The sequence below is a fragment of the Myotis myotis genome, unplaced genomic scaffold (assembly GCF_014108235.1).
Source record: "Myotis myotis isolate mMyoMyo1 unplaced genomic scaffold, mMyoMyo1.p scaffold_m19_p_18, whole genome shotgun sequence".
Lineage (NCBI taxonomy): Eukaryota > Metazoa > Chordata > Mammalia > Chiroptera > Vespertilionidae > Myotis > Myotis myotis.
This window is the reverse complement of record NW_023416322.1, coordinates 31,060,473-31,072,145: the sequence shown is the minus strand read 5'-3', so window position 1 is coordinate 31,072,145 and position 11,673 is coordinate 31,060,473. Positions and strand designations below refer to the sequence as shown.

General features: G+C 44.5%; 1 protein-coding gene across 1 annotated transcript; it reads left to right on the top strand.

The window, feature by feature from the left end:
• The first annotated feature begins 739 nt into the window (after positions 1–739).
• RPTN (repetin) lies at positions 740–6,310 on the top strand. The gene is made up of 3 exons (XM_036343162.1): positions 740–775; positions 2,018–2,175; positions 2,952–6,310. Exons 2-3 carry the CDS (start codon positions 2,038–2,040, stop codon positions 5,520–5,522), a joined length of 2,709 nt encoding a protein of 902 aa, XP_036199055.1. The 5' UTR covers positions 740–775; positions 2,018–2,037; the 3' UTR covers positions 5,523–6,310.
• The last annotated feature ends 5,363 nt before the right edge of the window (positions 6,311–11,673 follow it).

Genomic DNA, 11,673 nt, shown 5'->3' with positions numbered 1-11,673 from the left:
TGTGCCCGCAACCAAGGTACATGCCCTTGACCGGAATCGAACCTGGGACCCTTCAGTCCGCAGGCCAACGCTCTATCCACTGAACCAAACCGGTTTAGCTAAACTCTAACTTTTTCATAAAACCTTAAAAGGTTCAAGTGATGATAGCAATACCATCATCACAGCCCTCCTCCCCCCAATCAGTCATGTGTCTACTGCCCCCACTAGCCTGCAGAGCTGTTAAAAAAATTTTTTAATTCAAAATAGGTCAATAGATTAAAATACACATACAATACACACAAGCAAGACATTAGCCTAGGACAAATCTCTTCCAAGAATTATAACCTGGCCATATACCCAGAATCTCTAGTCCCTACATTGACGGATTTTTGTAACATGAACATATTGCTAATCTTCTTTGACTATTGTCCTCCATTAGTCTTGGTGAGTGACACATCTTAAGGAACATCTCTGTCTTTTTGGACCCCCACAGCACGCATGCACACGCATACTCCCCTAATTAAATGGGGCTGGGACTTGGACCGTGTCACCTAATCTAATGACAAACAAGTTCATGAGCAAGTGGGGGAAGTAAATAAACTAAACGGTTTGTAGAGGGAGAAGCCAAGCTGGGCTGAGCTGGGCTGGGTCCAGGGTGATTCAGGCTCTGCCACAGAATGGGTGTCTCCTACGATGGCCTCGTAGGACAATTAAAACCCCTATAAATAGGATGGGTTTTCAGGCCTCCAATATCCTCTTCAGCTTCTCAATCATCTGCTCATTCCTCCTTACACAGGTAAGACATGCATGGGGGCGCAATGGCAGTATCCATGAGGCTCTTGATGGTGGCTGTGATGTGCTGGGCTGGAGAGGTCTGAGACTGCTCTCTGAAGGTGATAGCCGTGGGTACCCTCCTGCTTCATTTTCTTGGCTCTATCTGAGAATATGATCATAGCTAGGATTGCCTACTTCTGAAGCTGTAAAAAATATATGCTTTTTTTACAGTGTGTCCTAGGTATTCCAAAATCAAGGGCTAGAACTATTGGTGGTTTGCTAGTCTCCCCTAGTGGAGCATTTGCCTTTTGTGCAAGTTAGGCAAGACCCAAGAGTTTAGAGCTCATCAGGGGCAAGGCCCTGGACCATGGGCCACTTAATATTCAAGTCTCATTGTAATGAATCGACACTAGGGACTCAGTCCCATGCAATTTGTTATTTGCCACTTATCCGTACAGGCATCATTGCATACTATTGGAAGGTCAATGTGCTTTGCAGTTAGGGTTTCTGTTTGGAGACCTATAAGCCCAGTAACTGGGATTTTCACAATGTAAGAAGAAATAGCTTTGAGATCCAGATCCCCAAAGACCCTCTGCCTCTTAGCATGGCCAATGTGAACTTCTCTGATTGTATCAGACTTCCCATCATCTATACAGTTAATTTGGCTTGCTATTTCATCTGTAGAAGTTTTGTATTCACTGATTCTATTTTATAATCATATCCAAAGTGATCATCCAGGCCAGAAGCACTTACTGGAATTTAGTCTCCCAGAAAGTTTCCTTGGCCATGGCGAGAGACCTCTAGCCTTCTTCCCCACTTGAGCAAGGCTCATTAGAAGACTGTGGCCTGCAGTGGGGTCAATGTAGTGCCCCGTTCAGCATGCTAGTCATTGGTGGAAAATTCTGCTTCATGACACTGGCTTTGGTCCTGCCTTATAGCTTCCTAACCATCTTTCCCTTTTGTTCTAATATGAGAATTTCAATTAAGCAAGTCCCATCTGGAGTAGAAGATGGGGCATGTAAAACACCTACTGTATTTTTTGTTGTTGTTTTTAGGAAATAGCCATTTTTTTCTAGCAGGGAACCCATAGTCTGCGCTCATCTCCCACTGTGTGATATTTGGAGCCAGACTATGGGTCAAAGGGGGTCAGGGGTGTGGCTAAGGAGAAGCTCTGTCCCTGACCAAGAGGGGCCACTTTCCCTCTGAAAATGCTGTCTCCTGGGCTTCATCCTAAACACAGACAAAATCTTGTTTCTTCTTTTAGGTTTACCTGTCTTTTCCAAAATGGCTCCACTCCTGAACAGCATACTCACCGTGATCAAGGTGTTCCAGAAATATGCGAAAGAGGACGGGGACTGTGCGCTGCTGTGCAAGACGGAATTGAAGCAGCTGCTCTTGGCTGAGTTTGGAAACATCCTCCGGGTAAGATGCATAGAGTCCGGATCCCATGGAGTCACGTGTGTGTGACTCTGAAACCTGCATCCAGGGCTTAGTTTTTGTTTTCTTTGGTCATGCTCCACCCTGGAACTAAGAGAGTTACAGGTAGCTCCTTAATAGCTTGCTCCCAGCACACAGGCATGTGTGCACAGGCATGCTCAGACACACACACACACACACACACACACACACACACACACACATCTCCTTGCATCTGAGCTCGAACAGGAGGAAGTAGAACTTTGAACTGGAAATCATTTCTCAGAAGAAATCTACATTAATGTCTTAGTTTCTATATTTTAATGCTGCCCACACATTTTCTCATTCATTCATTCAATAAAGAATCATTAAGCACCTACTCCACACCAGCGCCATACTAGCCACTGAGGATACAAACATAGATAAAGCCAGCTTTTACTCCCTCCAGGAACTCACACTGTGGCTGGAAAAATGTTGATAAACAAACAACTATCAGGTGATGGGGTGGGACAGCTTCCCCAAATTCATTATGAAGGGAGCTGATTTTAAATAAGTATATCTCTACTCCCCATAGTCCTGCTCCCTCCAATGAGTCAGGAAGGGATGAGGGTCTAAGAACCAGCTGATCAAAGATGAAAACCAAGCCTACGCCACTTCAAATTAATGACTTCTCACACAAGGGAGGCTCATTCAAACTAAATGGACTGGGGCATGAACCTAGGCACATATCTTAGTGTCCACAAGAAAACATCTGATTTTTCTCTTTTTTTTTCTTCCCACAGAGACCAAATGACCCAGAGACTGTGGAAACCATTCTGAACCTCTTGGATAAAGACAGAAATGGACATGTTGATTTTCGTGAATATCTCTTGCTGGTGTTCCAGTTGGTCCAAGCTTGCTATAATAAGGAAGAAAATAAGGCATGTGGAGATAGAACCTCCCAGCAAGAAGGGGAGCAGGAGGGAACACAAGACCACAGCTTTCCAGGAAATACAGGCAGACAACATAGGCAGAGGCATGAGGAAGCAAGGCAGGACTCCCACCACCGTCAGTCTGAGAGACAGGGTCAGGACTCCCACCATGGTCAGTCTGAGAAACAGTATCAGGACTCCCACCATGGCCAGTCTGGGAGACAGGGTCAGGACTCCCACCGTGGTCAGTCTGAGAAACAGTATCAGGACTCCCACCATGGCCAGTCTGAGAGACAGGGTCAGGACTCCCACCATGGTCAGTCTGAGAAACAGTATCAGGACTCCCACCATGGCCAGTCTGAGAGACAGGGTCAGGACTCCCACCATGGTCAGTCTGAGAAACAGAGTCAGGATTCCCACCATAGTCAGTCTGAGAAACAGAGTCAGGACTCCCACCGTGGTCAGTCTGAGAAACAGAGTCAGGACTCCCACCATGGTCAGTCTGAGAGACAGGGTCAGGACTCCCACCATGGTCAGTCTGAGAGACAGGGTCAGGACTCCCACCATGGTCAGTCTGAGACACAAGATAGGAACTCCTGCTATAGTCGGTCTGAGAGGCAAGGTCAGGACTTGAGCTCTGATCAAAGACTGAATCATAAATCTAGCAGTGACCAGACTAAAAGAGAAGGATATTTATTTGCTTTAAATCAATATGAGACACAAGTTCAGGATTCTCATGATGGCTGGTCTGAAGGAGTTAGACAACAACAAAGCCAGCCTATAAGACTTAGAGAGGATTCATGCTGTAGCCAAAGAAACCAACAGGAATCAGGCTCTTATTATGGGCATTCTGCAAGGCTGGGTCAGGAATTAGGCTATCATCAGAGAGACAGGCAAGAATTTGATTCTCAATATGGCCAGACATACAGACAAGGCCAGCATTCCCACTATGGACAGGCAGACAGACAAGGCCAGAGTTCTCACTATGGTCAGGCAGACAGACAAGGCCAGAGTTCCCACTATGGTCAGGCAGACAGGCAAGGCCAGAGTACTCACTCTGGTCAGGCAGATAGACAAGGCCAGAGTTCCAACTATGGTCAGGCAGGCAGACAAAGCCAAAGTTCCAACTATGGACAGACAGGCAGACAAGGCCAGAGTTCTCACTATGGACAGGCAGACAGACAAGGCCAGAGTTCCAACTATGGTCAGGCAGACAGACAAGGCCAAAGTTCCCACTATGGTCAGGCAGACAGGCAAGGCCAGAGTTCTCACTATGGTCAGGCAGACAGACAAGGCCAGAGTTCCAACTATGGTCAGGCAGGCAGACAAGGCCAGAGTTCCAACTATGGACAGACAGGCAGACAAGGCCAGAGTTCTCACTATGGACAGGCAGACAGACAAGGCCAGAGTTCCCACTATGATCAGGCAGGCAGACAAGGCCAGAGTTCCCACTATGGACAGACAGACAGACAAAGCCAGAGTTCCCACTATGGTCAGGCAGACAGACAAGGCCAGAGTTCCCACTATGGTCAGGCAGACAGACAAGGCCAGAGTTCCCACTATGGTCAAGCAGATAGGCAAGGCCAGAGTTCTCACTATGGTCAGGCAGACAGACAAGGCCAGAGTTCCCACTATGGACAGGCAGACAGGCAAGGCCTGAGTTCTCAATGCAGTCAGTCAGAACCTGGGGAAACAGGGCAAAATAGGTGCTTCCAAGGGAATGAGCGAACAAGCAGAGGTTCAAATGTTGAGCAATCAGAAAGTTCAGGGAGACCCAGTCAACAGACTCAAGGACAAAAAGTGAACCAAAATCAGGGACAGAGATTTCAGTCTAGGCTAGAGCAGCAGAACAGTCACCAGGCATGGGAGCCTGAGGAGGATTGCCAACACCACCAACACAAACTTGTAGCACAAATTCAGCAAGAAAGGCCACACTCTCACAAAGGGAGTGATAGGCAGGGACACAGAGAGGCCCAGACTAAGGAGAGTCATGGTGAGAGACAGAGCCACCAGGTAGAGGAAGAGAAGGGTCACCAAATCAGGGGTAGACATGGTCATGAGGGTCAGGAAACTCCATGTGAGACACGGGGCAGGCAAACCCATGAAGATGAGCAGAAGCATCAGAGACAAGACAGGCAACCTCATGAAGAAGATCAAAACCGTCAGCAAACCCATGAGAAGAAAGAGAAATATCAAGGGTCCCAGGACCGACAATCCCATGGAACCCAGCGAGGCAGTGCTAACAGAGAAAAATTCCACATGAATGAGGATGACCAGAGCCAAGGCTCCCAGGGAAGACACAGTGACCTGGCCTTCCATCCAACCCAGAGCAGGGGGAGGCCCCAAAGAAGAGAAGAGGGTGGAAGTCACCCTACCAAGGCAGCAATTGCTCCCAACCCCCTCTACGACTATCTCCAAGAGCAGAGAGAGCATTGGCACTAGGCCTTATTGCACAACGGAGCTACTGCCAAAGAAGAAATCTACAGATCAAGTTCATATTTACTTCTGTTTAAGAGATTGAAAATGTATGTCTTCCTTCTCTCCTCTACTTTCTATCTACTTGCAAGGATGCTTTTGAGGATTAGCATTTACTTTTAGGGCATGTCAGTTCTTTGAGCAGCAAATCCAGGGTGTTCTGGCGGGGTGAAATCTGAGTGGTAAATTGGGTGAAATAATCAGATCCCAATTTTGATTAACTTGGGGATTTAAATCATTTCCTGGTTTGCCCTCCATGTACATAGGGCATGGTTGGGTCACTGAAAGGTCGAAACTTCTGCCAAAATTCAGAAACAGGAAAGGTATTCAGAAGATACCCATCACAAACTGAGAAGAGGCAATCTGGGCTTCAGTGAGCTTTGGCCCCCTTGGATGAAACATCAGGAATTTCAAGCCTCATAGTCTACACTTAAATGAAACACAGTGAGAGCCTGCTAGGAGAGTCAGAGACCACAGAGGACACCTCTGATTCACAACACCTCCAGCGCCCAGGCTTCTACCCTTCATCAGAGGGACTGTCCTGGCTCCTAGCACTAAAGCTGACTAGACTGGTTTTAGCTCAATGTCTTTCTAGTTTCTGATCATATTAAATAGAGAGGAAGCAAATGTCATCTGTTTTCAGATCCTAACGAACCAAAATTGTTGACCCAAAGATACTGGGGCCTGAAAACCCTTCAGAAGAAAATCTATGGAATTGTATTTAAATGCCCAATAAATGATTGGTGAGCAATGACCTTGATGACTCTTTTTTCTTCTTCACTGTGGGGCTATGCTGTCTTCACTTGTGGGTCATTTTCCAAGAACAAGGCATCATTTCTTGACTCCTAAGATCACTTTGTTCTTTGAGTTCCTATAAAAATCAATAGGAAACAAAGAAAAAGGAGTCAAAGGCAACTTACCTAGATATCATTTACAGCTCCTTCCCCTGCAGAGAAGTCAAATTTGACTCCTCCCCCTTATTCACTTACACATGCAAATGATCATTAAGTCATGCCAATTCTGTATCCTTCATACCTCTTGAATCTCTTCCCATTTCTCCATTTCCACTGCCTTAATCTCCCTTCTCTTCAGTGACTCAATGTGACTTGAGGATAAAGTTAACACATCAGCTCTAAGGTCAAAAGCCAATGACCAGAAAGTGGGGAGTCCACCCTCAAGAAGGGTGTGAAAGGAGGGAGGGGAGCGTCCTAATGGGACACAGGCTGACCAGAAGTGGTCTCTGCAGCTGGGAGGGGAAGGGCAGGGGGGCGGAGGAGCAGATCTCTGAATCTGAGCCACAGAACAACATTCCAAATTTCCTCAACTGAAAAGTCCAAACAGAAGGCCATTACTCTTAAGTGCTGTCTCTATTCCCAAACTCTGAGAAACATACTATGAGGCTTCCTCCAAATATACTAAATCAGAAAGACATCATTTCCTTACAGAAAACTGATCTTTATTTCACTGCAGCCCAACTTTCTTCCTCTTGGGAATCACTCCTCAGCTGCCTTCTCCTCTTTTCTAACCACAGGTAATCTTATCCAGTCCTGTGACTTTAACTTTCATCACTATTTCTAAGATTCTCAAATCTTCATCTCCAACCCTACCTCTTTCCTAAACTCCAGACTCATATATCTACTTATCTACTTGGCATTTCATTTGGACATGAAATAATATCTCAATCTTCACATTCTCAAACAGAGCTCTTGACTTAACCTGTTTCTCCCTCAATTTCCTCCATTTCAGTAAGTTAGTAGCATCATCCACATTGCTCAATCAAAAACCTAGGAGATATTCTTTATTGTAATCATTCTCTCCCCCAAAACAAACTCATTAGCAAGACCTATTGTTTCTATTAAAGTACAGGATAGCTCAACTCCATCATTCTTGTCACCTTTGCTCCTATCATCCCCATCACCACATCTCTCTCTTAAATGCAGCCATAGCTTCCTGATGGGACTCTCTACTCTTTTGCAATTTTACACATCATGTCACTTCCCTACGTCCTGATATGCCAAGGTTGCAGGTTCAACCCTGGGTCAGGACACATATTTCCCTGCTTAAAATGCTTGGTAGTTTTCCACCATACTAAGTATAAAATTTAACATTCTCCCCAGGGCCTTCCTAGGATGGCGCCCTGCCAGACCTCATCTTGTACCTCTTCTCTTCAGTCACTGTTTACCATCTTGAGGCCTTGAAACAGCTATTTCTTCTGCCTGGAATATTCTTCTCCCTGATCTTTTTGTAGCTAGCTCCTTATTTCATTGAGGTCTCAGCTAAAAAGTCATCTCCTCAGAGAAGCTTCTCTAACATTTAATCTAAGATTATGCCACAATCACTCTCTCACACATACTCCTCTTCTTGTTTATTGTTCTTAGCATTTTTCATATTTGATATCTTGTTTTGTTACTTGTTCATTGTCTTCTGCCCCCTACTGGAGCTTAAGGTCCACAGCAACAAGGATTTTGTTTCTCTTGTTTGCCACTACACCCTCTGCATCAAAACTAGTGGCTGCTCTTGGTCCAATGTATTCTGTATCAAGTATCATGAATGTGATAAAATACCCCAAGGCTTAATATGAATGTCTCATAGCATGGCTTGCTGTACAGTTTGGAATTGGTCCTCAGTGTAGAAATTTATGGCATCTGACTCTTGAAAGGCCAGTTCCAAATTTATCTCCTTTAATCCTCCCTCAGTGCTCTGTTGAGCTCCATATGTTCAGATTTCCCAGTGTGCATTCTGCCTTCTGATAGCAGCAGAAACAAGTGTTCTCCTGTTGCTTCAATTATGTCGTGCATCCTTTCCATAGAAGCAATAAGATCATTAAGAATCTGATAAGTCTCCTATTCCTTTGAGAACCCAGCACAAGTGGATTTACAGCCATTATTACTGACTAATTTACTATGAGACTTACTCAAGCAGTCAGAGCCTAATTTGAATGGAATATTTATTGACTGAATATTTACTGTCAAAATACAATCTCTTACTGTATTTTGTATACAAGCAACTTGTATTTTCGAGTGGAAAGTATGTTAAGAAAACAGCTAAACATATAGCAACAGTTTAAGAGAGGGAGGGGGGTCAGGAAAGGAGTTCTTGTCCTGGCTCTGCTGCTAATGCCACATATGACTTTAGGTAATTTTTGACCCCTTACTGTGCTCCAGTTTTCTCATCCTTAAAATGAGGAGTTAGCACAATGCAACCTATAATGTCTCCTTCACGTCATAACGCTATGGTTGTATAACTAAATGTCTAGATGAATCAACCAGGCCTATTTATTTAGCACAGTAAATATTCCAGAGGCTGAAAAACACCTTGGAAGCCAACTGGAGGAAAGATCATATGGAGCTCTAGCGCCATCTACTGATCACTGGATTCCCTGTGTCTTCAGAACCAGAAAATTACAAAGGCTGTTGAGAATGAATGCCTACTATGTGTTTCAAGATCTAGGCACCAAGGATATAGTAGTTTAAAAAACATAGACAAAAAACATGGTCCTTGTAGAGTTTACATCCTAATGGAAAGACAAGAGGGAATAAGTAGAATACATATCAGATCATAACAGGTGCTACAGGGGAAAAAATATCAGTGAAGGAAGATAAATGCTGAGGGTCACGAAAATGAAATAACGTTGTCAGGGTGGGTCTCCTGAGAAAGTAACATTGGAACAAAGACCCAAAGAAGATAAGGGAAAGAAACCAATGAACATCCAAAGAAGAGCATTTCAGGAGAAGGAATAGCACCTGCAAAGGCTCTAAAGCCATGTACTCAGGAAATAGTAGAGGTGAGTGGATACCAATGAGCAAGGGGGTGAGTCACAGGAGACGAGGTCAGAGAGGTCTCTCTGCAGATTCACAGCCATGCAGGGCTTGGTAGGCTTGAGGGTTTTGGATTTTCCTCAGAGCAATCTGCAGAGTCATCAGATGGTTTTGCCTCAAGCCTTTTCCATTTACTGCACATACCTAGGATTTTTCCCCTATGTGTCTGCAGCCTACAGATCTAGACTAGGTGATACTGATTCAAATGACATAGAAGTTCAGGCTGTCATCTGACATCTGACACTTGGTCCTGCTCAAAGATCCAGAAGTCCTGTCCCCTGGGAGCAACATCCTTAAGGCTGCTGCACTTGGTTAACCCCATGAGCCCCCAAAGCTAAAAGGGGGTTCGAAAAGAAACAAAACACAGTTTCTGTCTTCAAGTTTAGAATCCAGTTAAAAATCAAACACACACACACACACACACACACACACACACACTTTGGGATGCTTGCACAGCAACCTATGGACAAATGTAAAACTTAATAATACCACCCTATGCCATACCGCATGTATAGTTTTTTTATAGTCTCACACGCAAATCTTTTATCAACTCTTCAAAGTAGTTATAGCCATGTAGACCTTACAGGTAAAGAAAGTGGTGAGCTTTAATAACTTCTCCAACAGGGTCCAGCTAATTAACTTGTACAGAGTCAGAATTTGAACCCAGATCTTCAGAGTCTAAGTCCTGGACTCTTGGCACTGCTCCACAGCAGGGCCATCTTTAGCAAGCAACTACATACATAAGGGACTACCTAAATAGGAGTAATCAGAATCTCGTCAAAGTAACCAGATATTCTTAGGAGGACAAGCTTTGAGCCAAGTCCTAAATATGGAATGGATGTGGATTGGCATCCTGGAAAAGGGCAGGGTTCCTGGGTATGGGAATAGTTTGAGTAGAGACACAGATGGCTATCTTATGAAGTTAAATGATGGAAATAGCAAACAGTTTAGGTAAGGGACATTTTAGGAAGTGACTGAAGATTATGTAGAGAGGGGTCTCACTCTTTTCTTCTTGACCTCTCCACCCAGAACACCCATAATCCCTTTTCTCTCCAGGTTCTCTTATCATCAAGGAACTTCTTAGGCTCCCTCATGAGTTTCTCCTCCCTTTTTGACACCTTTAATGAGACCTATTCTCATTTCTGCCTGCCAAATGCTTGTCTACTCTGGATGCCACTCTATCAATTTGGAGAGTTCTAAAGAACATGGATGCCTGGATCCCATTCCCAACATTCTAATTTTATAGGTCTGTGGTGTGACCCAAGCTATGTGGCTTCTTAAATGCAGAATTTAAGAAGTTCCCCCAGGTGGTTCTAAGGCACAGCCAAGGACGAGAACCACTGTACTACACCTTCTTCCTGCTCAATCTCATCTCCTCTTGAGGTTGCAATCACTTTATTCCTAATGATGGCTTCCAAGTTTCTATCTCCAGCCAGATTTCTCTCCTGAGTTCCAGACCTATATGTACTACTGACTCTTGGACCTCTTTATCTAGGTGTCTCACAGGCATCTCACACTGAAAGTTTTCAAAATGGAACTCCTCTTTTTATGTCCCTCTCCCTGTAAATAGCTTCACTGTCTGTCCAGCTGCTCAAGCCAAAAACCCAGACCTCCTCCTGACTCCTTCCTCTTCCTCACCTTTGATATCCAATGCGTCAGCAAACCTTATGGATCTCTGCTTCTTTAAATCTTTCTGATTCAAGTGGTTTTCTCCAGTCCAACTGTAAATACCTTAATTCAGGCCTTCGTTTCTCACCTGTTTTACTGCAATGGCTACCTAAGTGATTGCTATCTCCTATATGACCTTCCTCCAATCTATTCTCAATGCTTCTGCCATAATGTCCTCTCTAAAATGTAAATCTGCTTATGTCATCATGTCATCTCCTGCCTAAAATCCTATAATAATGACTCTCCATAGTCATGGGATAAAGTCTACATTTCTTTTGCCCACAAAGTCCTTCATGACCTCCCCTGTTTAGCTTTCCCAACCCCACCCCTATCCCTCCCGATCTCACACCCTACACCCAACTTGTCCTACAGGATTCAGCATAAGCATCACCTTCTCTAAGCTGTCCTCCTTCAGCCCACTATCTGGGTGAGGTGCCCCTTCAATGTGCTACCATGACTCCCTCTATCATAGCCTTTATTATCCTGGATTAAAATAATGGGCTGACCCCATGACTCCCTGACCACATTGTAATCTCCTCAAAGTCTTGGACCATGTATCATTCCTCTTTGTATCCCCAGTTCTTCGCACATCACAAGTGTTTAATTAAGGTTTGTTGAGTAAATGAATGAAT